Source organism: Carlito syrichta, unplaced genomic scaffold, assembly GCF_000164805.1.
Source record: "Carlito syrichta isolate Samal-C Ts95f unplaced genomic scaffold, Tarsius_syrichta-2.0.1 Scaffold302456, whole genome shotgun sequence".
NCBI classification, from domain to species: domain Eukaryota; kingdom Metazoa; phylum Chordata; class Mammalia; order Primates; family Tarsiidae; genus Carlito; species Carlito syrichta.
In genome coordinates, this window is record NW_007246552.1 from 73,873 (window position 1) to 96,006 (window position 22,134).

At 45.9% G+C, this 22,134-nt stretch overlaps 1 protein-coding gene across 1 annotated transcript in view; it reads right to left on the reverse strand.

Moving 5' to 3' along the window:
- Nucleotides 1–22,134, reverse strand: part of RREB1 (ras responsive element binding protein 1) — a gene marked incomplete at its 3' end in the record, with an annotated part of 150,604 nt that overhangs the window by 73,814 nt on the left and 54,656 nt on the right. The window contains 3 exon segments of the mRNA XM_021711702.1: nt 2,493–2,705; nt 3,615–3,738; nt 9,003–9,121. Coding sequence (XP_021567377.1) covers nt 2,493–2,663 — 171 coding nt within the window.

A 22,134-nucleotide genomic window follows, 5' to 3' on the forward strand; every position in this document is an offset into this window, starting at 1 on the left:
GCACCCCTGTCAGCATCCGGCTGTGACTAATCTCTCCTGGAACTCTGAGCTCACACCAATGGGACTTTCCCCAGGCTCCCTCTCTCAGCCCTCCCTGTCCAAGTCACAGGTAAGAAGGATGCTTCCTTCTTCCCTATACTCTCTCCCAATGGGGTTTGGTTTTTTAGATTAAGAAGTGAATATATCAGGCTACCTCTGGCTCAGACTCCCCCTTTCAAAAACGAAGCCAGTGCACCAGGTCCCTGAAGGAGAAAGGAGGAGAATGAAAATGGCCCAGTTATACCTGCACAGCTGCTTCCTCATACTCAGGCATGGCGGGCGGGGGGGATGGGGGGATGGGGGGGTGGCTGTGTATCCTTCAGGGCCCTGACTACTATCTCTGAACTGGGGCCTGGACTTGAGCCAATTTTGAACTACTTAAGGAAAAGGCTCTTCCCTATCACTCCGCTTGTTCCTAACAGAGGAGAGAAGGATGATGGAAGATGACCTTGTCCATCTTATTCTTCTCTAAATTCCTGGCATTTGGTGTAGTAGCTGGAAGAGCCAGGAATATATTGTCAAATGGGTTGATGGATGGAGAGATGGACGGACAGATGGATGGATTCACAGTAACACGAGAGTGGAAGTAAACCTTTTCTTCCCAGAGCTAGTACTCCTTCTTGACTCAGGCCACAGTGATACAGGCTGAGCATTTTCTCAGGCACCCAGAGGAAGAGAGGCAAGAAAAAAAAGAGAGAGAGAGGAATCAATGCTCCAACCTTAAAACATCACTGAACTTTGCCAAGTCCCCAGCCTCGAGCAAGGTGTGGAGAAATGCACACTCCCACACACAGCTGGTGGGGTTTGGGGCTGGTACAACTCTTCCTGGAGGACAAGTTGTATCTAAAGTCTTAATTAAGATTCTACCTCTAAGAATTTATAGAAAACCATCATAGTTATACTCAGAAAATTCTATATAAGGACAGTCACAATAGGAATATTAATTAAAAAAAGAAAATCCACAAAATCCAACACGTTTGCTTTCTCATCTATCCCCGATTCCTAGGTAAACTCAGAAGTCTGTCCTGTTCCTGAGAGTTTAGTGTAGTAGGCCCATTAAATCCGTTAAATCAAAAATTAAACAATTCATGAGGAAGTCAATTCCTATTATATAGATTCAGAGATGAAACAAGAATTATTCTGTCTCCCTCTTCAACCTACCCTATGTGAACTTGCTGCCTCCATGAATATCAAAAACTCGTCCGAAGTGCCCCATTTTTTTGTAAATTAATTTAAAGATTCATCTTATTTTCCAACAGAGAAGACAGAAACTTTTATAGCAGCATTAATCCTTCCCAAACCCACCTGTCTACTCTTTCCCAATTCTGACCAATGCCCAGTGAAAATTCAAGAGGACTAAACAGCAACATTTTGTTGTTGTTGTTGTTGGAGTCTCACTCCATTGCCCAGGCTGGAGTGCAGTGGCACACTCACAGCCACCCCAGCGTTGACCTGCTGGGCTCCCGCAATCTTTCTGCCTCAGCTTTCCAAGTAGCTGGAACTACAGGCACATATGCTACCACGCCCGGCTAACTTTTTGATTTATTGTAGAGATGAGGTCTCACCAAGTTGCACAGACTGGTCTCGAACCTGCAGGCTCAGGCAATCTACTCACCTTGGCCTCCCAAATTGCCGGGATTACAGGTTGAGCCACCGAGCCTGGCCTAAACAGCATCTTAAGTGCAATTCCCTGGAACCAAATTCTGTGCTTTTTTAAGTATGGAAAGCTGAATGACAGCCTCAGCACGATCAGTACTTATTTGCTACCTAATCTGAAGGCACTTTAAAAGAAAAATCAAGGAGGTGACTCTTTTGAATTTAACCAGCTGTGTGAATAAAGAAACAAACCACATCACAGTGGAGGAGTCAGTCACGTTCTCTGCCATGGCCATCACATGAAGAAAGCTTGCGTACACATCAAATGGCGGGGCCAAGAATAAGAGTGCTTTCACCAACATGGACACCACAGCAAAAAAATATTTCTCCATGAAAGGAAACTGGCATAAGCTGTGAAAAATTGGTCCTTGAAAAATGATCTGGCTGGGCGCAGTAGCTCATGCCTGTAATCCCAGCATTTTGGGAGGCAGAGGCAAGAGGAATGCCTGAGCCCAGGGGTTCGAGATCAGCCTGGGCAACTTGGCGAGACCTCATCTCTGCAATAAATCAAAAAATTAGCTGGGCGTGGTGGCATGCATCCGTAGTTCCAGTTGAGGAAGAATTGCTGGAGCCCAGCTGGTCAAGGCTGTGGTGGCCATGAGCGTGCAGCTGACTCCAGTCTGGGTGACAGCGTGAGACTCCAACTCAAAAAGAAAAGGAAAATGATCAAGGCCCTTGGGTATGTCTGTTTCATTTCAAACGCTTCATTTCTAAGGTTTTGTCTGAGGGGAACATCTCCCAATATCCTCCTAAATTGAAACCACCAGACGTCACTGCCTAGGCATACGAATGCTCACCTGGTTCCTTCTGCCAATCCGATTTGGTCCTGGAGGCTTCGCTGGGGACTTGATGCCCTGGGGGCTCCCGCCATTCTCGGAGACCTTCCCTACACTCATTACCGCTGACATCATGGTGTTGATGGAAGACAGGTCTGAACCTTCCAAGCCAACTGGTGAACTTGACGTCATTGGGACAGGGATTTAAGCTTCTAAGAAGCCTCTGCCATAAAACTGAAAACCGGAAATTGCTGATGTGATCATGGGAAAGTTTAGCTTCTGTCATAGCCAGGGGGCACTGGCCATGGCTACTCTAATTGTAACTTGGGTCAAAGACTTCCAACACACTCCTTACTCAGTTATATCCCACATTTATGCCCAGAATGATTGAAGCTTTCATCTAAAAGAAGTCTTGGCACACCAGGGACTAACCCATAATCTATCTCCCTTCCTGAGTGTATGCCACTTTCAGGACTCAAAGTCACTGGAGGCAGGTTTATTTGCCTTTCCTCATCTTGGTTAGGCAGAGGTGGGAAAGGTCAAGACAACAATTAAAAAACCCAGGGAACTGCCATCTGACCAGCAACTTCCTAAGAACATTTACTCCCTCCTATTCCACAAAAGCTCTAGACCTAAAAACTAGTGATGAGAGACTTTGGGTTTCATGTAATGTCCTGCTGCGATACAGTGATTTAATGGGGAGCCTGAATTTCATTAGAGATTTCAGAAGCCAACCCTACCAGAATTACAACCAAATTTCAAGTTGACAAATAAAAACTTGTTTCTTTCTTTCTTTTTTTTTTTTTTGGAGTCAAAGTCTCTGTTGCCCAGGCTGGAGTGCAGTGGCACACTCACGGTCACTGCAGTCTCGACCTGCTGGGCTTAGGTGATCCTTCTGCCTCAGTCTTCCACGTAGCTGGAACTACAGGCACGTGCCACCATGCCCGGCTAATTTTTTGATTTATGGAGATGAGGTCTCACCAAGTTGCCCAGGCTGGTCTCAAACCTGTAGGCTCAGGCAATCCTCTCACCTCAGTCTCCCAAAGTGCTGGGATTATAGGAAAAGCCTGTTTCTTAAAAAATTACAAACAGGTAATATACCCCAGAAAATGGAAAGAAGACTTCTTCCCCGTTGCTAATTACCTCCATTTTCTGCCCCGATTGACAGACTATGAAATTTCCCCCTGATGTAGCTATCATCCACATGGAGCAGGAAATGAGTCTGGGATGACTTCTTTTCTTCTTCTCTTGTTGTCACTTGCTGACACTGGAAGGGAAGCAAAGGTAAAAAGATTCCATGAACATCTTTTCACTTAATGAAGAAAAACCTGAAACCATTTATTTGGCATAATCTCAGGCCGCTATAGTCACGAAAATAACAAGGAACACAAATGAGTGGCAATTTTTTTTCTTCCCTAACCCCATCTGTAGCTGTTTTTCAACCTTAACCCAGACCCTAGGATGCTGCCACGCTCACTCCCCACAGCCAGGAATACTCTGTAGTATTTTACTTTTTTTTTTTGAGTCAGAGTCTTACTCTGTCACCCAGACTGGAGCGTACTGGCATGCTCACAGCCCCTGCAGCCTCAACCTGCTAGGCTCAGGCATTCCTTCCACCTCAGTCTTCTAAGTAGCTGGAACTACAGGCACATGCCACAATGTCCAGCTAATTTTTCTTGATGTTACTGTAGAGATGAGGTCTCACCAAGTTGCCCAGGCTGGTCTCGAACCCACAGGCTCAGGCAATCTTCTCACCTCGGCCTCCCAAAGTGCTGGGATTATAGGCATTAGCCACCATGCCCAGCCTAGTATTCCACTTTCTGAAGCTCATATTTATAAACAGACACCAAATTTTCTTTCACATGGTGGTACAGTCCCTCATGAGGACTCTCACTCCACTTGACCCACCTCATGCCTCTACCTAAAAGTGATCAGAGACAAAATAGTCAAGGCATTCACTAAAGGCTCAGAGTCAGCAGAGTATCAGGTCAGACCTACAAGAAACTTGGTAAAAAGGTACCTGCATAATCAACGTTTATATACCTAACCCTGAATTGTACCCCACATCTTTATAATAAAAAAAAGAGACTTGGTAACCTCAGGTGATCCTCCCATCTTGGACCCCCATAGTTGTGACTATAGTTGTGCACCACTACACCCAGCTAATCTTATTCTTTGTAGGCACAGGGCCTCCCTGTGTTGCCCAGGCTTCTCTCTTTGAACTTCTGGGCTCCAGCAGTCCTGCCTCAGTCTCCCAAAGTTCTGGGATAACAGGAGTGCCACTGCCCCAGCCCTTGAATGCTTCATAGCTTAGGCGGCTTTCTCAGGTCCTGCTCTGGCACTTGGCACTTAGCCAAGCTTTGTACCTCACCAGGGAAGCAGGAAAGGAAATTCAGCCTCCTGACTAATATGAAGTGCTCCTGATGCCTAGGTATTTCACCAGCAGCCAGTCTATAAACAATTTCTTGCATACCTGGATTTGGGGTTTGACCTTTTTTCTCCAGTTGTTAACTATCCCTCTTAATAAAAACTGCTTCTCATTGTCAAAAAAAAAAAAGAAAAAGAAAAAAGAAACTTGGTAACGTGAAAAGAATGACCAAAGGGAAAACTATGGCCCGTGGCCATGTCACAATCCACTTCCTCAGGCCACGTGTGTCCCTTGTAACTAAAAGTACTATGGCTACAGGTATGGCCAGTAGGTAAGAAGTTCACAGGTAAACTGTTTCCCTCATTTTATCTGGGAAGATATACTATAGCAGAAGGCCTACCATTAAGATGATTTCCTGTTATTCCACAGTATGTGTCAATCAGCAGCTAAGGATCAAGCTTAGCATCTCAGCTATAGAGAGAATGTGTAAAAACAATACAAGAAATAACATGATTTTTCATGGTTTTACCTCCTCCAACTTTCAAGGATGTGACCTGGGATATAACAAACAGTGCCACCTAGAGCAGTTACACATGCGCGTGCAGCAGGAAAGCCTGGGGAGAAAACTTCATTAAGTGATGCCTCCAGCAGCAGAGAAGTACCAGCCTGAAATTCTACCCAAAGAGAATCTTAGGAACAGTACTTTCTGTGTCAAGAGACAAAAGGAGCCTTTCATGTTAACAGACTTTTTTTTATTTTTATTTTTTTTGAGTTGGAATCTCACTCTGTCACCCAGGCTGAAATGCAGTGCCATGCTCACAGCCACCACAGCCTCAACCTGCTGGACTCAGGTGATCCTTCCTTCTCAGCCTTCCAAGTAGCTGGAACTACAGGTGCTTGCCACCATGCTCAGTTAATTTTTTGATTTACTGTAGAGACAAGGTCTCACCAAGTTGCCCTGGCTGGTCTTGAACCAGTGGGCTCAGGCAATCCTCTCGCCTCAGTCTCCCAAAGTGCTGGGATTACAGGCTTGAGCCACTGTGCCTGGTCAACAGCCATTTTGAATACGTCAGCCAAATGGTTTTCTAACGAATCAGCAGGGAAAAGCACTAACTGCAGGAACATACAATTTAAGACTACAGACCTAGGCTCATCCCTACAACTTTTCCATAAGGAGAGGACAGCTATGGCCAAAGTTAAAGAAGAAAACCAAAACTCTTGTCTTTCCATATGCTAGGAGACCATTTAAATTTATTAAGAATTTTGCTTCAAACTTCCTGTTTTTAACTGTCTTTGAAAGTTGGTTTGGGTGATTTTTCTGTAGGGAAAACTGATTGACTGAGTCTAGGGGTTCAAGTCCAGCCTGGGCAACATAAGACCCCATCTCAAATTAGAAAACATAAGACACACACACACATATATGTGGTGCGTGCGTGCACGTGTGTGTGTGTATACAGAGGATGTCAAAAAATGTATATACATTTATTTAATTAATTTATTTTTTTGAGTTGGAGTCTCACTCTGTTGCCCAGGCTAGAGTATGGTGGCACGCTCATGGCCAACGCAGCCTCGACCTGCTGGGCTCAGGTGATCCTTCCACCTCAGCCTTCTAAGTAGCTGGAACTACAGGCACACACCACCATGCCCAGCTAATCTTTTTTATTTTTATCGTAGAGACGAGGTATTGCCAAGTTGCCCAGGCTGATCTTGAACCTGTGGACTCAGGCAATCCTCTCATCTCAGCCTCCCAAAGTACTGGGATTATGGACGTGCACACTGTGTCTGGACATGTATATACGTTTTAAGGAAAAGTATATATGAATAACAAAAGATAAATACAAGTTATAATTGACTTACGCAATTATGAGAGGTGCTCAAAGTGGTTACCATCAACATCCAGACACTTGTGAAAGTACTTCAAAACATAATACGTAGATAACATCTCTTAAAATGTGTATACATTATTTTGGCAGCCCTGATGTATGTGTGTGTGTGTGTGTGTGTGTGTGTGTGTGTGTGTGTGTGTGTATAAAATACATATATGATTAGGCACAGTGGCTCACAGCCATAATCTCAGCACTTTAGGAGGCACAGACAAGAGGACCGCTTGAGCCCAGGGGTTTGAGACGAGCCTGGGCAACTTGGTGAGACCTCATTTTTACAATCAAAAAATTAGCGGGGTGTGGTGGCACATACCTGTAGTTCCAGCTACTTGGCAGGTTGAGGTGAAAGGATTGCTTTAGACTAGCAGGTCGAGGCTGCAGTGGCTGTGAGCATACCAGGCACTTCAACCTGGGCAACAGAGTGAGAGCCCAACTCAAAAACAAACAACCAAAAAAAATCCAAAAGCGGTAGAGATTATTCAAATCTGGTAAGAGCTTATAGTAAACACCTTTAAATTTAAAATTCTATGTTAGAAAAAAAGGTTCTAATTCTATCACTGAGTAAGGAAAGAAAGTAGAGACAAGGGAAATAGTCAACAGGCAAATTAACAAAAATATATTCACTAAGCAGATCCAAATTGCTGATAAGAATTATTTTCAGTCAGTATGATATCAAAGATACATTCTTGCAAACTGTCTATGTGTTCTACAGGATGTAGAATGACTAGCAATAGTCACTATAGTTAACCAATGTAAGGGCTGAAAATTGCAAGGTCTTATCTCACTTGGAAAGGAGGAAAGCTGTGCAAATGTGTTTCACATTTAGTCTGGACAGGAAGACATTTACCAAATTTATTTCCTCCTTGGGGATAAAGTGTAAAGTGTGATATTACACACTGATGACACCAAGAGCACCTACATTTACATACTTTTCCTATTTTTTTTTTTTTTTTTTGGAGTTGGAGTCTCACTCTGTCACCCAGACTGGAGTGCAGTGGCTGCTCCCGGCCACCGCAGCCTCGACCTGCTGGGCTCCGGCGATCCTTCCGCCTCAGCCTTCCGAGTAGCCGGAATTACAGGCATGCGCTACCACACCAGGCTGATTTTTTAATTTATTGTAGCGATGAGGTCTCGCTGCCCAGGTGGGTCTCAAACCCCTGGGTTCAGGCAATCCACTCACCTCAGCCTCCCAAAGGTGCGGGATTACAGGCTGAGCTACCGAGCCCGGTTACTTTTCCTATTTTAAATGTAAGCAGATAGCAATTTTTTTAAACAGAGACTTCTCCTCTCTGATCTGAAAGTGTAATGAACAAAACTCTTAGGTATTTGAAAAGAAGAGTCATTAGACTCATCTCTGGGAACCTGTTTCAGAAGCAACCAATAAGATTGTACTCCAGCTTGTTCTTTTATTTGCATTCTCCCTTCAGGACCATGGAGCAGGACAGAAGGGGAAGAAACTGGTGCAAAGCACAATGGAGCTCACTGCTGTATGTTTTTAAAAAATCTACCAGAGCATGAGGGCTCACCTACGTGGTAATTTAACCAGAGCAAATTGGCTCATATTAGTTGATTCCACCTACCCCATACCCCCACCCCAGACTATACTGGGACAATAACCCAAACTAACACATCTAAAAACCCGATAATCTCAGGGAACAAAAGATAATTTGAACAGTTTAAGGCCCATTCACAAAGCATTTTTTTTTTCCGTTCTGGGTATTTATAATCCTAGAATTTTCTTTCTCTCCTCTGCACCATTTCTTTTCCCCGACATCACCCGTGATGCAAAATAATAATAATAGTAGTAGTAGTAGTAGTAGTAACAATAACAAAATATAAAAATCAGTGGCTCTATTCTAATACAATCCCCTCCAACTGGAATCAGAGAGGACTGGGAACCCTGACAAAGCTCCCAAGTCACAGATATGATCGATACCACCAATTGGACAAGTCTGATGTTTCAGTTTTTAACCCACAGTCTGAATTTGGGGGAAGGGAGGGAGAGAAAAGAAAGGAATGAGGTGTCCAAAGTATTCCTTCCTGTGAGACAAACCCTCAGCATCCTCAGATTTCTCAGCCCACATCTCAGGTCCATCAGATCAAGAGGAACTAGCAGTCACAGTTACAATTTCAACACAATTTAGCACCAAAGCCTCAGGATGACCTGGACAAGAGGAAGGACAATTCAAAGGGAATATGGGGAGGTTGGGGGGCAGGCTCGAGAAGACTCAACATCCAATGTTACTGTGGCTCAGAGAAAGTCAATAAAGTTTCACTGACCTGTTTTCTTTGTGTTATCAAGCTGCTCTTCTTACTGAGGAGCTGACACTGGCTGGTCCCAGACGTAGGCAGGGTCACACCTCAAAGCCACCACTCCTGAAGCGCAGAGTCAGAGCAACCTACAAAAAATGAGAGAAGGCAATATTAAAAAGGGCTTTCAGACCAGAAATGATCCTTTACTCAACATCACTGAAGTTACAAATTAAGACAGAACATCTCCCGTCTCCTGCCTGCAATCACAAACAAATTGTTGGCTATTCCAGAGGTGTCCCTTCAGCATCCAAGCAAAAGCGCCTGGAGTCACGTGTGTCCTGAACAGACAAGACACCACTCCCCCAAGCACATTCTCACAATATCCAGGGCAACACTACAGGAGAATGGCTTAGATCACTGGGCTCCAGGTGGCGCTTCCAGCATCCTAATGGCATGCCCATGGAAGATTACAATGGACCACCAGTTTTACAGGAAGAGAAAAGGAATACAGCCATCAGTGCTAAGAGAAACAGAGGGGAAGAAAGAGAGATTTGAAGAAACTAAGAAACATGCAACTAAGTGCCTTAAAATAAGGAGACAAAAATAAATACATAAATAAACTAATAAATAAGCAGACACAGTGGCTCAAGCCTCTAATCCCAGCACTTTGGGAAGCCGAGGTGAAAAAATTGTTTGAGACCAGGGGTTCGAGACCAACCTAGGCAACTTGACCAAACCCTGTCTCTACAATAAATCAAAAAAACTAGCTGGGCTTGGTGGCACATACCTGTTGTCCCAGATACTAGGAGGCTGAGTGCAAGGATCGCCTGAGCCCAGCAGGTTTCCAGTCTGTGTGGCAGAATGAGACTCCGACAAAATAATAAAAATAAATAAATAAGGAAGGAAGGAAGGAAGGAAGGGAGGAAGGAAGGGAGGGAGGGAGAGATTACTATATCTTTTCCCAAGTGAAGGTCCACATCAAATTGGACCTTTCCTTTCTGTAGGAAAGACGTAGAAAAAGGCTCGAATTACGTGTGCCTTTCAGGAGTTTGAGCAAGTCTGCTCTGTGATTTCAAGGGTCTCAAAGCCCCGCATTGGGAGAAGGCTGGGTCTGGCCCTGGACAAAGTTGGAGACAGCTGGAATTTCTCCAGTGTGTACTTCTGAATTATAACACACAGTCACATTCTCTCTGGCTCTGAAGCTGAAGAGTACTTCAAAACCAGGAGAAGATTCAAGACGTAAAGTAAACCATACAAGGACAACACCTGTCGAGAAACAACTGTAAGGCGTATTTTCTTGCTCTTATCTCCTTTTTAGAGTGTCTGGAGACAAGCCACCCAATCGTGTCACACACTAACATCTTGAATCCTACTCACTTTGTCCACAAATAGATACTGGACATCTTTGGCAGGCAAAGCCCCACTGTAGGCTGGTCCGTTGGGGGCAAGAAAGCCCACCAACCAGGCCAGGCATGGTGGCTCACATCTATAATCCCAGCACTTTGCGGGGGCGAGGTGAGAGGACTGCCAGAGCCCAGGGGTTCAAGATCAGCCTGGGCAACTTGTTGAGACCCCCATCTCTACAATAAATCAAAAAATTAGACAGGCATGGTGAAGTGTACCTGTAGTTCCAGCTACTTGGAAGGCTGAGGTGGAAGGATCGCCTGAGCCCAGCAGGTCGTGGCTGCGTTGGCCAGGAGCATGCCACCGTACTCCAGCCTGGGTGACAGAGTGAAATTCCTACCCCTCCCCCAAAAAGGAAAGCCCACCAACCCCATCTACGGAAGCAGCTACTCATTGATTCCTCAGTGATTCTCCCAGGACAACTGTCCCTCTTTACATTTCTGTTTCCATTTTCTTTTTCTTTGTGCCTTTCTCTTTTGAAAAAGTCTTTGGGTTCTAAACAAAGTATCTGGAAACAAAGAGTAACTCTCAGGGACATTCCCTGAATAGGATACAGAGACCCTGAAGCCTAGAGGTACTCTTATCACTACCTCAGTAGTTCATAAGGTTTCTTGCAGCAGGACCCTTGAGAATCTAATTAACATCATAGACCCCCACCCCATAGAAAAATGCACATATTCTATATTCAACATTTCATTTTTGTTCAGTATCAGTTGTTCAGTATCAGAAGGGTCAGGAACCCTAGAAACTCACTCAGAGAATAGGATAAGAATCCTTGTTTTACCTGATAAATGACCCACCCTCCCTTAGAATATGAATCAAGTCAATTTTACTAAAATTCCTGGGAGTTTTCAGAAATGTACAAAACATCCTTTCTGATTATCCCCAGCTAAACTTAAAGAAACATCATTTTAAAACAAAAGCAAGGCTGGGCGTGGTGGCTCACACCTATAATCCCAGCACTTTGGGAGGCTCAGGTGAGAGAACTGCCTAACTCCAAGGGTTTGAGACCAGCCTAGGCAACTTGGTGAGACCTTATCTCTATAATAAATAAAAAACAATTAGCTGGGTGTGGTGGCACACACACGCCTGTAGTTCCAGGTACTTGGAAGGCTGAGGTGGAAGATCACCTGAGTCCAGTAGGTCCAAGTTGCGGTGGCCGTGAGTGTGCCACTGTAATTCAGTCTGGGTGACTGAGTGAGACTCTGACTCAAAAAAATAAAATAAAATAAAAGCAAAGTTATTATTAATTTTTAAATTAATGGCAAATATTATTAGGAAGAAAGTCTGGAGAGAAGTAGTCTCATTTATTTTTCCTCTAGAAACTGCTGGCTGGGCACGGTGGCTTATGTCTGTAATCCCAGCACTTTGGGAGGCCGAAGCAAGAGGTTCGCTCGGGAGTTTGAGACCAGCCTGGGCAATATAGCGAGACCTCATCTCTACAAAAATAAAAAAATGAGCCAGGTGTGGTGACACATGCCAAGAGTCTATTACTCCAGAGGCTGAGACGGAAGGACTGCCTGAGCCCAGAAGGTTGAGGCTGTGGTAAGCTGTGCTCGTGCCACTGCATTCCAGCCTGGGCAACAGAGTGAGATTCCCAACTCAAAAAAAACTGCCAAGGTATCTGACCTATAGTTTTACACAGTATTAATCAAAACACGCTTCAGTGTCAGACACAAGTCTCTGGAATTAACAATTTCCCGAACATAACTAAAACTTTCAATAAAATTTGAACCCATTCCCTCCCCTCCTTTAAAAAAACTTGAACAAAAAGTCCAAGTAAGTAGCTTCCTTGAAATACGCAGATATCAAGGAAGAAAGATCATTTTAGAGCAAGAGGGCCAACCTGAGAGGCTTGACCTTGAAACGTCCATCCTCTGGACCTGAACTTGAGTGTAAATGATGTGAATACTGAGGCCCTACAATAAAGCTGAATAACAAGAGTTACCATGCTGTTTGTTTGGGGTTCTATTTGGCCTGAGGGATTCACGGAATTTAGAGAGTGGAAAAGTACAAGAGAGTAAGTACTCGGAAAAAACTTCAAGACACTCCTTACCTCCATCACCACCGCCTCAGCAAGGAAAAAGAAAAAAGAGGGCGGCGGGGGGTGGGTAAACTGGTTATACCTTAGAATGACTCCTTTTTTTTTTGAATTGGAATCTCACTCTGGCACCCAGACTTGAGTGCAGTGGCTGGGCGGCCACTGCAGCCTCGACCAGCAAAGCTCCGGTGATCCTTCCGCCTCAGCCTTCCCAGTAGCTGGAACTACAGGTGCGCGCTACCACACCCAGCTAATTTTTTTTGATTTATTGTAGAGATGAGGTCTCACCAAGTTGCCCAGGCGGGTCTCGAACCCACAGGCTCAGGCAATCCACTCACCTCGTGAGGGATTACAGGCTGAGCCACCAAGCCCAGCTAGAATGACTCCTGTTGGTGAAATGTGACAGACAAGTTGGGACTTTGGGGAGGTGAGTGGAGGCTACTGAATTTCTGGATTTGCATTTCCACAGGCTTTGGGCAAAGTCAAAGAAGACAGAAGGACTAGAGAGGGCAGAGTTCCCCCCATAGGGGGAGGAGGGAGGGGAAGGCCAGGCCCCAGCCAAAGAGAGATAAGGAGCAATGATATGTAAAGCCAGAAAGAGAAGATTAAGGGGCAGGTCTCCAGGTCTAGGGAGATAGCAATGAAGAGATGAAAGATAAGGGCCACATCCCAGCTTCTGAAGTGAAGGATTCTTGAAATGAAATCTAAACTCTGTCCTAAGGCCCCAGAAAACATGGAGTAAGTTTAGATGCCTAGGATGACGGTCGAGGCCCTGGAAAAAACGTTCCCATAGATGACAGAACAGTGGGCCTTACAACACTTAACCAGAATGGGTGCAATACTGAGCCTCCACAATGCCCACAAATGATGCCCACAAAAACTTGGGATGGTTGATCCATGCTGCATACAAGCCTAACTGACCCAGGGTTTGAGTTAGGGCAAGTTCAGACCCTAAAATGGTCTGAGCTAATAGGGAGCTTGACAATCAGCAACAAAAGCTTCCCTTGAAAATGGGCTAAGTCTTGAACCAAGCCAGTCTGGATATTCCACCAGGGCCATGCCTATTCTTCCCCTGCCTGCAAAGCTCGGGGCAAAACCATCTCTTCTAACCAGGGTGCTTCATATGCGCTCTGAAGACTGAGACAGCTGTGATGACGGCTCTGAGTTCCAGAAAGTTGATGTATTTCTTGGCTTGGGGTTCAGGCTATGCCTTGAATAGGGCGGCAACCCACGGCTGGCACAATCTTTGGTAAGACAGAGCCTTAGAGCATTGCAAAGCACCTCTTAGCATCTGAGCAGGCCCTGCACAACTGGGCACCATGAGTTGCTTCAGTCGCTTCTAGATCTTCTCCCTCTAGGTGAGGAGGAACTCAGAAAACGTGGAGGATGCACCCCTTGGCACAGGCCACATTCAAGACAAAGCACAGAGGTGAAGGGGTGGCAACCTCGGGACCCAAGAAGTGTGTGTGGGCCTCCTCTGGTTGCCTTCTGAGCTTCCCCACTCCTGTCTCCTGAAGACTACAAGAAGTGGTCAGACTCTTCACCTGTTTTTCAAGGTTCTCCATGCCTTGGCTCAGTTTACCTCCTGGCCTTGTTGTGCACCAATCTCCATGATTAACCTTCTTGGTTCCTTGCCCCAGAATGCTCACCTGCAGAACTCTCAACATCATCCCTCATAGTCACTTTCCACATAACGCCTCCCTGATTCCTTCTGTGACTCTTGGTTCCAAACCCCAGGACACTCACACCCACATTATGTGCCACTCGCCACATGCATTGTCTCATTTACTCCTCAAAACAACAACCCTATGAGGGCTATTCCCACTGCGCAGCCACAAAAACTAAGTTAAATCACTTGTCCCCAAGATCCTAGAGCTATTATGTGGTAGAGCAAAGTGAATCTAGTTTCTGAACACGATTAAATTTCTTTTGGACAAAATGTGTGACTCCTGGCACAGGGCTTGAGAGCACAGACGCAACCCCTTAGTCACTTTTATAATTTCTAAAAATCTCATCCTGAATCACCACTGCCCGTTCAGATGCTCAGTGTCTGGCCTTCCATTTTGCCTGTATCTAGGCAGGACAAAGTAGCTCTCCTCTGCCAGCTTCATCTCTGCCTTCCTCTCCCTAGCCAGAAGCAGGACTGTACTTCCATCTCAGATTAGAAGGCTCACTCCAGCAGGCAAGAGTTTGGAAACATCATCTTTGCTGTGCAGAGTGATCGGACATTTCATGTTCTAGAAGCGGCCAGGCAAGTGAGGCTGGAAGGAAGCCATGAGACTGCTTCAAAGCCTGAATAGTCCAGTGTGGGGGACCAACTCAACCAACCCAACATGACTCAGGGAGAAGTTAACTACTACTAGAAGCCCTGCAGCACAGCCTCCCCAAAGAGCATCACAGTTCTTTGTTAGAAATACAAGTTCCCAGCCCCACCCCAGATCTACTGAGCCAGAAACCCTCTGGGGTGGGCCCAGCGGTCTCTGTGTTAAGAGCACTCCAAAGGATTCCATCCAGTCCTGAGAACTGGCTTGTGTAGAAGGGTAGCATAAAAACAAGGATCTTTCTGAAAACCTTCTTAACCACAAGAAAGAGCTGCTAGTTTATCTACCCCCCACCCCCCACTCCCCAGCAAAAATCAAGGTGCTGTGGGAGAGGGGGAGGGAGAGAAAGAGAAAGAAAGGAAGAAAGAAAGAAGGGAGGAAGGGAAGGAGGGAAGGAAGGAAGGAAAGAAGGAAAGAAAGAAAAGTAAAAAGGCGAGAAAGGGTTGAATCTATGCAGAATCCATTTCTGCCTTCCTCAGGAAAAGAAAACATCAGGCAAACTGCAGTGCGGGTGGCAAGACTGCCAGGCCTGGGCCTTCACACCGTACTGGATCCTAAAAGCCACCTCTCCAGCAAATAGAACTGGCCAAGCCTGTGCTACTCCCTGAAACTTCCTTCTTGAATGTTATGCAACAGCCTCCAAACCTGAGTCCTCCAGCCAGGGTTTCTGATGGCCCTGGACACCCCCTCTGGCTTCACTGCCGCTCCTGGGCAATAAGGAATGTGCAACAAGGGCGTGAGAGGAGACAGGAGTTAGGGAGGATGACTCCCAGGGAAGGCAGCCTTAAGATTCCCTCCCACAGCCTCAAAAACAGCTCACCATCTCCTGCAGTTTGTTTCTTAATGGGACTCACAAGCATAGGAAGGAAAATGCAACAGAGATTATTCCTGCAGGGGTTACCCTTGCTCAGATCGATCTTGGCCTGGAGCACTTTACAAGGAAGAACACAAACTTCTGAAGCTCTTTTTTAAGAGGTATGCCAGCTGTCCTTAGGTAAAGGAACACTTGGATACAGAAGGAAGGAGCAGCTTAGGGCACAGTGACAGGTTCCACGAGAGAAGTACTTCTCCTAAAAGCAAAAATCACTTGGACATTTTAACTGTAACATTAAATACAACATCAGCAGGGAGGTGTGTGTTGACTGAGAAGACAGGGTCCCTGTCCACCAAGCTTATCTACATCAGTCAGATTAAATTGAATATTTAAAGCCTGAGCTGCAGAAAAGGTGGTGAGATTTTCTGGTAGAAGCAAGATAGAACCATATTGTGATGCCCCAGTCTCCTTCCTGCACCTTCTGCAAGGCTCTGTGATTCTGTGAAGGAAGGAAAAGGGCAGAGCCCGATGATAAGCTTTTCTGTTGGTTCATGAAGACCATGAAGAAGCTGACTCCACATTTTGCAGCTCTTCTCCAGGGAGCACGTCTTCCTGCCAGGACCTAACTACTGCCAGATTTGTGAGGCCAAGATGTAGCTGCCACATGGCAGTCATTTGTCACACAGCGCCCTACTCCCCAGGGAGGGGGACACAACAGCCTGCAGCACCCAGCTGTGGGAAGGGCAAAGTCCCTGGTCTGTTCCCCAGGCAAGTCAGACTTTTTCTAAACAGTTTTCGGCCTGTCCACCAGGCCCCAGTATTTCATCACCTCGCCTAACTTAGCAAAAACTTGTGTCGTTCTCTATTCTGCCCACAGAAGCTGGTGAGAAAGGGGAGAGGCAGTCAAGGAGGCATGTGTCTGATTAAGGGAACGCCCACATTGGACTGAAGGGGCAGAAGGCACCCTCCCCTACTCCAGGGGCAGGGAAGGGTCTCCAGGGCCAACGCTGAAGATGTCCCACAGGGGATTAAGTATAGCCTCTCCCACCCTAAAAACCATTCTGCTGGCTTATCTGGTAGACAAAGGTAAAAGAAAGGGTGGGGAGAGGGCGCCATGACACACCTGGGTTGAGGAATTTAAAAATAAAAAATAAGGACATTTCTATAAGTAAAAGAAAACAGGATTCAAGTCTGAGCATATCAGAAGTCTAGTGTGTATCTAATTATGTCTCTCCCACAGTAACCTCTTCCCTGACACCTAGGGACATTCACTATTTGTGACACAAACTGTGCTAGAGATGTGTTTTGTGTTTTACATACATCTATTTAATCCTTTCCAAAAATCGTACAAGGTAATGATTAGGTTATTTGCTGGATATAATGCAGCTCTTAAGAGGAAGGGCCAGGCTCTAGCCCAGTGTTGTCTGACTTTAAAAATCTTGTACTTTGCTGCTGTGCCACAGAGAGGATCACTGAAAGACCATTCAGAGAAGGGCCACAAGCAGGCTAGAGAATGGGAAACCAAGTCATGGAGAAATAAAAAATGACTGTACGAATGAGAGATGCTCAGCTTATTGGAGAGAAAGCACTGGAGATACACAAGAGCTGCTGCTGCTGCAAAAAGCTGCAGGACTAGTGTGTGGAAGGAGGGCACACTCATCCCATGGGTCTACCACAGCTGGAACACAGGATGTGTGGGAGGTTCAGGGAGCAGTTCCAGAGCTGGAACTCCATACTGTTATAAACCAGAGCACTGAACAACCAGAGCAGCTCTCAGAGGGAATGCAGTCACCAGGAGGAGTCAAGCAGAGGGTGAGTAGCCACTAGTTTAGAAGAAAGCAAACAAGAAAGTCTCAGTTCTGAGGGTGGGAAACCAGGGTAAAAGACTCCTCTGACTTTCAGATTCTGTACTTTACCTCCCAAGTAGCTGGGACTGCAAGCATGCACCACCATGCCTGGTCTACAGTCCTATACAACTGCCTAGCAGAATAACTAGGTTTTAAATTTTTAGCCAGTTATGAGTTTGCATCATTTCCTACTGCGTACAGTACATATTCACATCTGGACACTGGGTTTGTTTTCAAGTACTTAATGTGACTTGCAATTTGATAGTCATATTGATTCATTCATTCATTCATTTATTTTTAGCCAAGAAGCAATATCCCTTTAAGTTAGGTATTGAAACATAACTTAAAAGGTTTGTATCACTATGTTTCATACAGTGGCAGCATAAAGAAAAAAAATAATAAAGAGGCTGGTCCCTTTTGCATAAAATTGTTTAAGACCCAGAAGCACGCACAAGGAGAATAAACCATCACAGGATAATTTAAGGGGCACATGACATGGAGTCTTAAACCTTGGGACTGGAAACTAGCTTGCCACCAATGGCAAACTTAACTCTTTGAGCCTCAGTTCTCCCATATGGAAAGTGAAGGTAACACTGCCCTCCTTATCTTACAATATAGAAACCAAAGGAGCATTTATTAAAATACTTTACAAATAATACACCACACTCTACTATAAGCTATCAGTATACTCCTAACATTCCAGGTAGCCCTGGGCTGAGTCCCCCAGCAACTCCTCAATTCACCCAACTATTTCCCTATTGGGCTGCCAGAGCTTTGAGGTCAAGAGCCCAGCTTGGTTATCTTTTTAAAAAATTCCCAACCTAATCCACAAGTTGGACAATCAAAAATAAGTATGTGTTTTCATGATCCATTTGAGATGAAAATAAGCAAAATCTGGCTTCTCCCAAATGCAATCCAACTGACAATGAGCAGAACAGCTGTCGACACGCTCGCCATTGCTGTATGGCGAGCAGGAAATAAAAGTCCTCCAGCTTCAGTGCACTTCTGAAACCAATCCTGGTTAGCTTCACATTCGCCTCATCAAGGAAGTACACACTCCTAGCTCCCACAAGAACATGGTTCACTCTTTTCCATATTCACCGACACCTGTTCTTTCCCAGTGGCAGCACCTAACACCCAGCAACCTGCCCCAGACTCTCTGGCAACTGTAGTCATTGGACTGTTCGGGACACATCTCTGAAGTAGATCTAAGTATCTTCAGTCACATTTACAGCTTCTGGGAAGAAGCTGGGGTAAAGTTCAGCAGCAGCTTGCAGAGAGTTTTAGGCAATATCCTGCAACTCTTTCACAGGCCCTGAGGTCCTGGGGCTGGCCTTTCTGGACATGCTCAGGGAAAGGGCGCAGCAGCAACAGGATTCTCTACTTTTCTCCAGAGGAGGAGCTGTCTGCAAGCTAAGCAACCCCAGGGCAGGTGGTTAACCTCGGATCTGTGCTTCGCATTCCCAGAATTCAGGGCAATCTCAGGATGACACTCCTTAGAAAACCAAACCAACTCCGTGGAAGACAAAAGCGTTGTTTGAAATGCCTCTCCTCCAACAGCTTAGAGAAGATAGTGGAAGGAGGCGATCACATCTTTCCTCACCCACTGGAAAAGTGGTCAGCTGTGGTCAAAATTTCACAGAGAGTAATCAGACATTACAAACTGTCAGCTGGGAATGACTGTGCGCAGTGGGTGAGTTTACCGTGCCCAGCTCCCAGGAGTTTGATGGGCTGACCTCTATGCCATGTAACGGACAAAATTCTCTCCCCTCACTCCCCCAATTTTGCCTCTAAGAAAAATATTCACCACTGTGCCTATGAAGGAATACAAATGCTCTGAGATATAAGTGGTTGATAAGCAAGCCAAGCAAGAACACTGGTAAACAAATGGTTTTCTTAAGGTAAACTGAGCAGCTGGGTGCGGTGGCTCACACCTATAGTCCCAGTACTTTGGGAGGCCGAGGCGAGAGGATTGTCTGAGCCCACAGGTTCGAGACTAGCCTCAGCAACATGGCTAGACCTCGTGTCTACAATAAATAAAAAAATCAGCTGGGTGTAGTGGCGTACACCTGTAGTTCCAGCTTCTTGGAAGGCTGAGGTGGAAGGATCACCTGAGCCCAGTAGGTCAAGGCTGCGGTGGCCGTCAGCGTGCCACTGCACTCCAGCCTGGGGCAGCAGAGCGAGACTCTGACTCAAAAAAAAAGTAAACTAAGCAAACCAAAAGTGACTACTGGGCAGGATGGGCTACTCCATAGAGAGCTCGGGTGCAGTTGGGAGAGGAGGTGGCACGTTCCCGGACCAGCAGAGGCACCTCTGGGAAGGAAGGCAGCGGGCAGGCGGTGGGGGGATTAGCATGGCCCTGGAGGAAGTCCGAGGCACACAGGCCCTCCAGGCGGTGATTAGTTCACAACAACTGCGCTCCCTGGGGGGTCTAATTTCGTTGCAGCTTCACTAACACAAAGGGCTGAACCACCCCCTCCAGCCCAGGAGGCCCTGGAACAAGAATCGCATCCCCAAAGCACACTTGTTCACTTGCCTGGGATTGAGCTCACATGGGGGCACCAAACATGCCCAGGCTCTTAAATGTGGGTTCATGTTTTACAAGATCTTTGTAAGCCCCTAAACGTCCCCCAAATGTTACAAAGGACAGAAAGGAAAACTGACAAGGAGAGATAAACACCAGTGGGACAGGTCTCTTCCCTTAAACTCTCTCATACCTGGGTGAAAATTCAACCAGCACAAGAAGTACACCTAAAAGAGGTACAATGCTGAGAAACGTGCCCCTTGCTGCTCAGGAGAGCCAGCCAGTCCCCAGCAACCCACCTACACAGCCACCCTGCTCTCTGCTTGGTCCAAGGACAGCCCGACACTTCCACACAGTACCCATAGGTCAGATGCCTTGACAAGGAAAATCTCTGGAGCACACAGATTTGGAAGCCCAAGCTGATGCCCATTTAACCTAAGCAGTATGTAATATGAACATTCCCAATAAAAAGAACTGGCCTTTACCAATATTTTCATGACATGAAATTGTTTTAGCATACTTGTGAAGTCTGGTTCCACTTCACAGAGTTCTCCAACACATTTGAATCACAAGAATGAAGCCATCTCTTGCTTCCCCCCTTTAATTTACTTGCATGCCTTTTATCTTCTCTTAACAGTTTGCCATCCAGTGATAGGAGGGGCCTAGCCTCCAACAGCCCACACTTTTATCTCCTGCTGACCACCCGAAGCCAAGGGCTGGATTTCCTGCAGCTTGCCTAGAGTGGCTGTTTGACTTGTTTAAAATACTTGCCTCCAGACCTTGGAACAATGCCTGAGCAACACCTACCCAGCATCCATTTCAGCTCCAATTTAACAGCCTCCAAGTCCAACGGACTAGCACTCCCTGTGCCTCTGTGTGGGAGAGGCTCAATGCTTCCAAGAAGAGAACTTACTTTCCAGGCTCCCTTATATATTTGTTTTCTGTCTGCAGCAAACACAAGAGCTATCTTCATCAAAGTCCAGAAACCCCAGAAGTTAGTTACAGTAGCTCAAATTAAACATAGCTTACACTACTATTCTTAAAATAATTCAGTAGCATGTAATAGTGTCCTTTAACTATGGGAACTGAGAGCAGTACACCATGTGCTTGCACAAGCAAATGACCCGGAATATACCTCGCCCATGAAGTGTGGCCAGGCCATGGTCTTTGATGTCTCTCCCAGTCCTGACTCTGCACGTGAGACTTGACTCTGGAGATATCTGAGTGTTTTTAGATCTTGACTCAAAAGTACCTCCATCTGACTGGTGCTAAGAGCTTTCCTATGAATATCTAGGACTCAGGATAACAGCAAAATCCATTCCTTTATGCATTAACCAAGGCGGCTGTGTGTCACTTATGGGAGGGATGACCAAGGGATTCACACATCAGAGTATGGAGGACTCTGACTCTGTCATACAATAGGAGTTCCATTTTCTTTTTATTTATTTTTATTTATTTTTATTTTTTATTGAGTTGGAGTCTCACTCAGTTGCCCAGACTGGAGTGCAGTGGCTACTCCCGGCCACCACAGCCTTGACCTGCTGGGCTCCGGTGGTCCTTCTGCCTCAGTCTTCTGAGTAGCCGGAACTACAGGCATGAGCTACCACGACCGGCTGATTTTTTGATTTATTGTAGAAATGAAGTCTCCCTGCCCAGGCGGGTCTCGAACCCACGAGCTGAGGCAATCCACTCACCTCAGCCTCCCAAAGGCGCGGGATTATAGGCTGAGCCACCGAGCCTGGCTAGGAGTTCCATTTTCTTGGCATCCCATCAGCAAACATGAGGTTAATGGATTCAGAAGATACTAAAGTCAGACATTTACAACAGTGCCCCCAGAAAGAGTTCATCTATGGGGCATATAAAAAATCTTTTCCTAAAATCAGTTTTAAATAGGGGAAACTTGTGTGTCCAAATACCGACCCCTTAAGCACACAGGTAAGAGGGCTGGATGGGGGAAAGACGACAGCGGCAGCGAGGAGTAGTGAGGGTGGGATGCGCCATGGAGAAAAGGGTGGGGGTGAGGGACAGAAGCCAACTTATGGATTGAGTGCACAATCCCAGTTTCTGTGCCAACAATCCAAAAAGGGAGCCAGCATTTTTTAGCATCTTTTTTTATGAGGCTAGTAAAACAGGGTGTGCAGTGACCAGAGAAGCTGTGCTGTCCTCACACAAAACCCCAAACAATGCCTCTCTGTGGCCCCTCTCCCA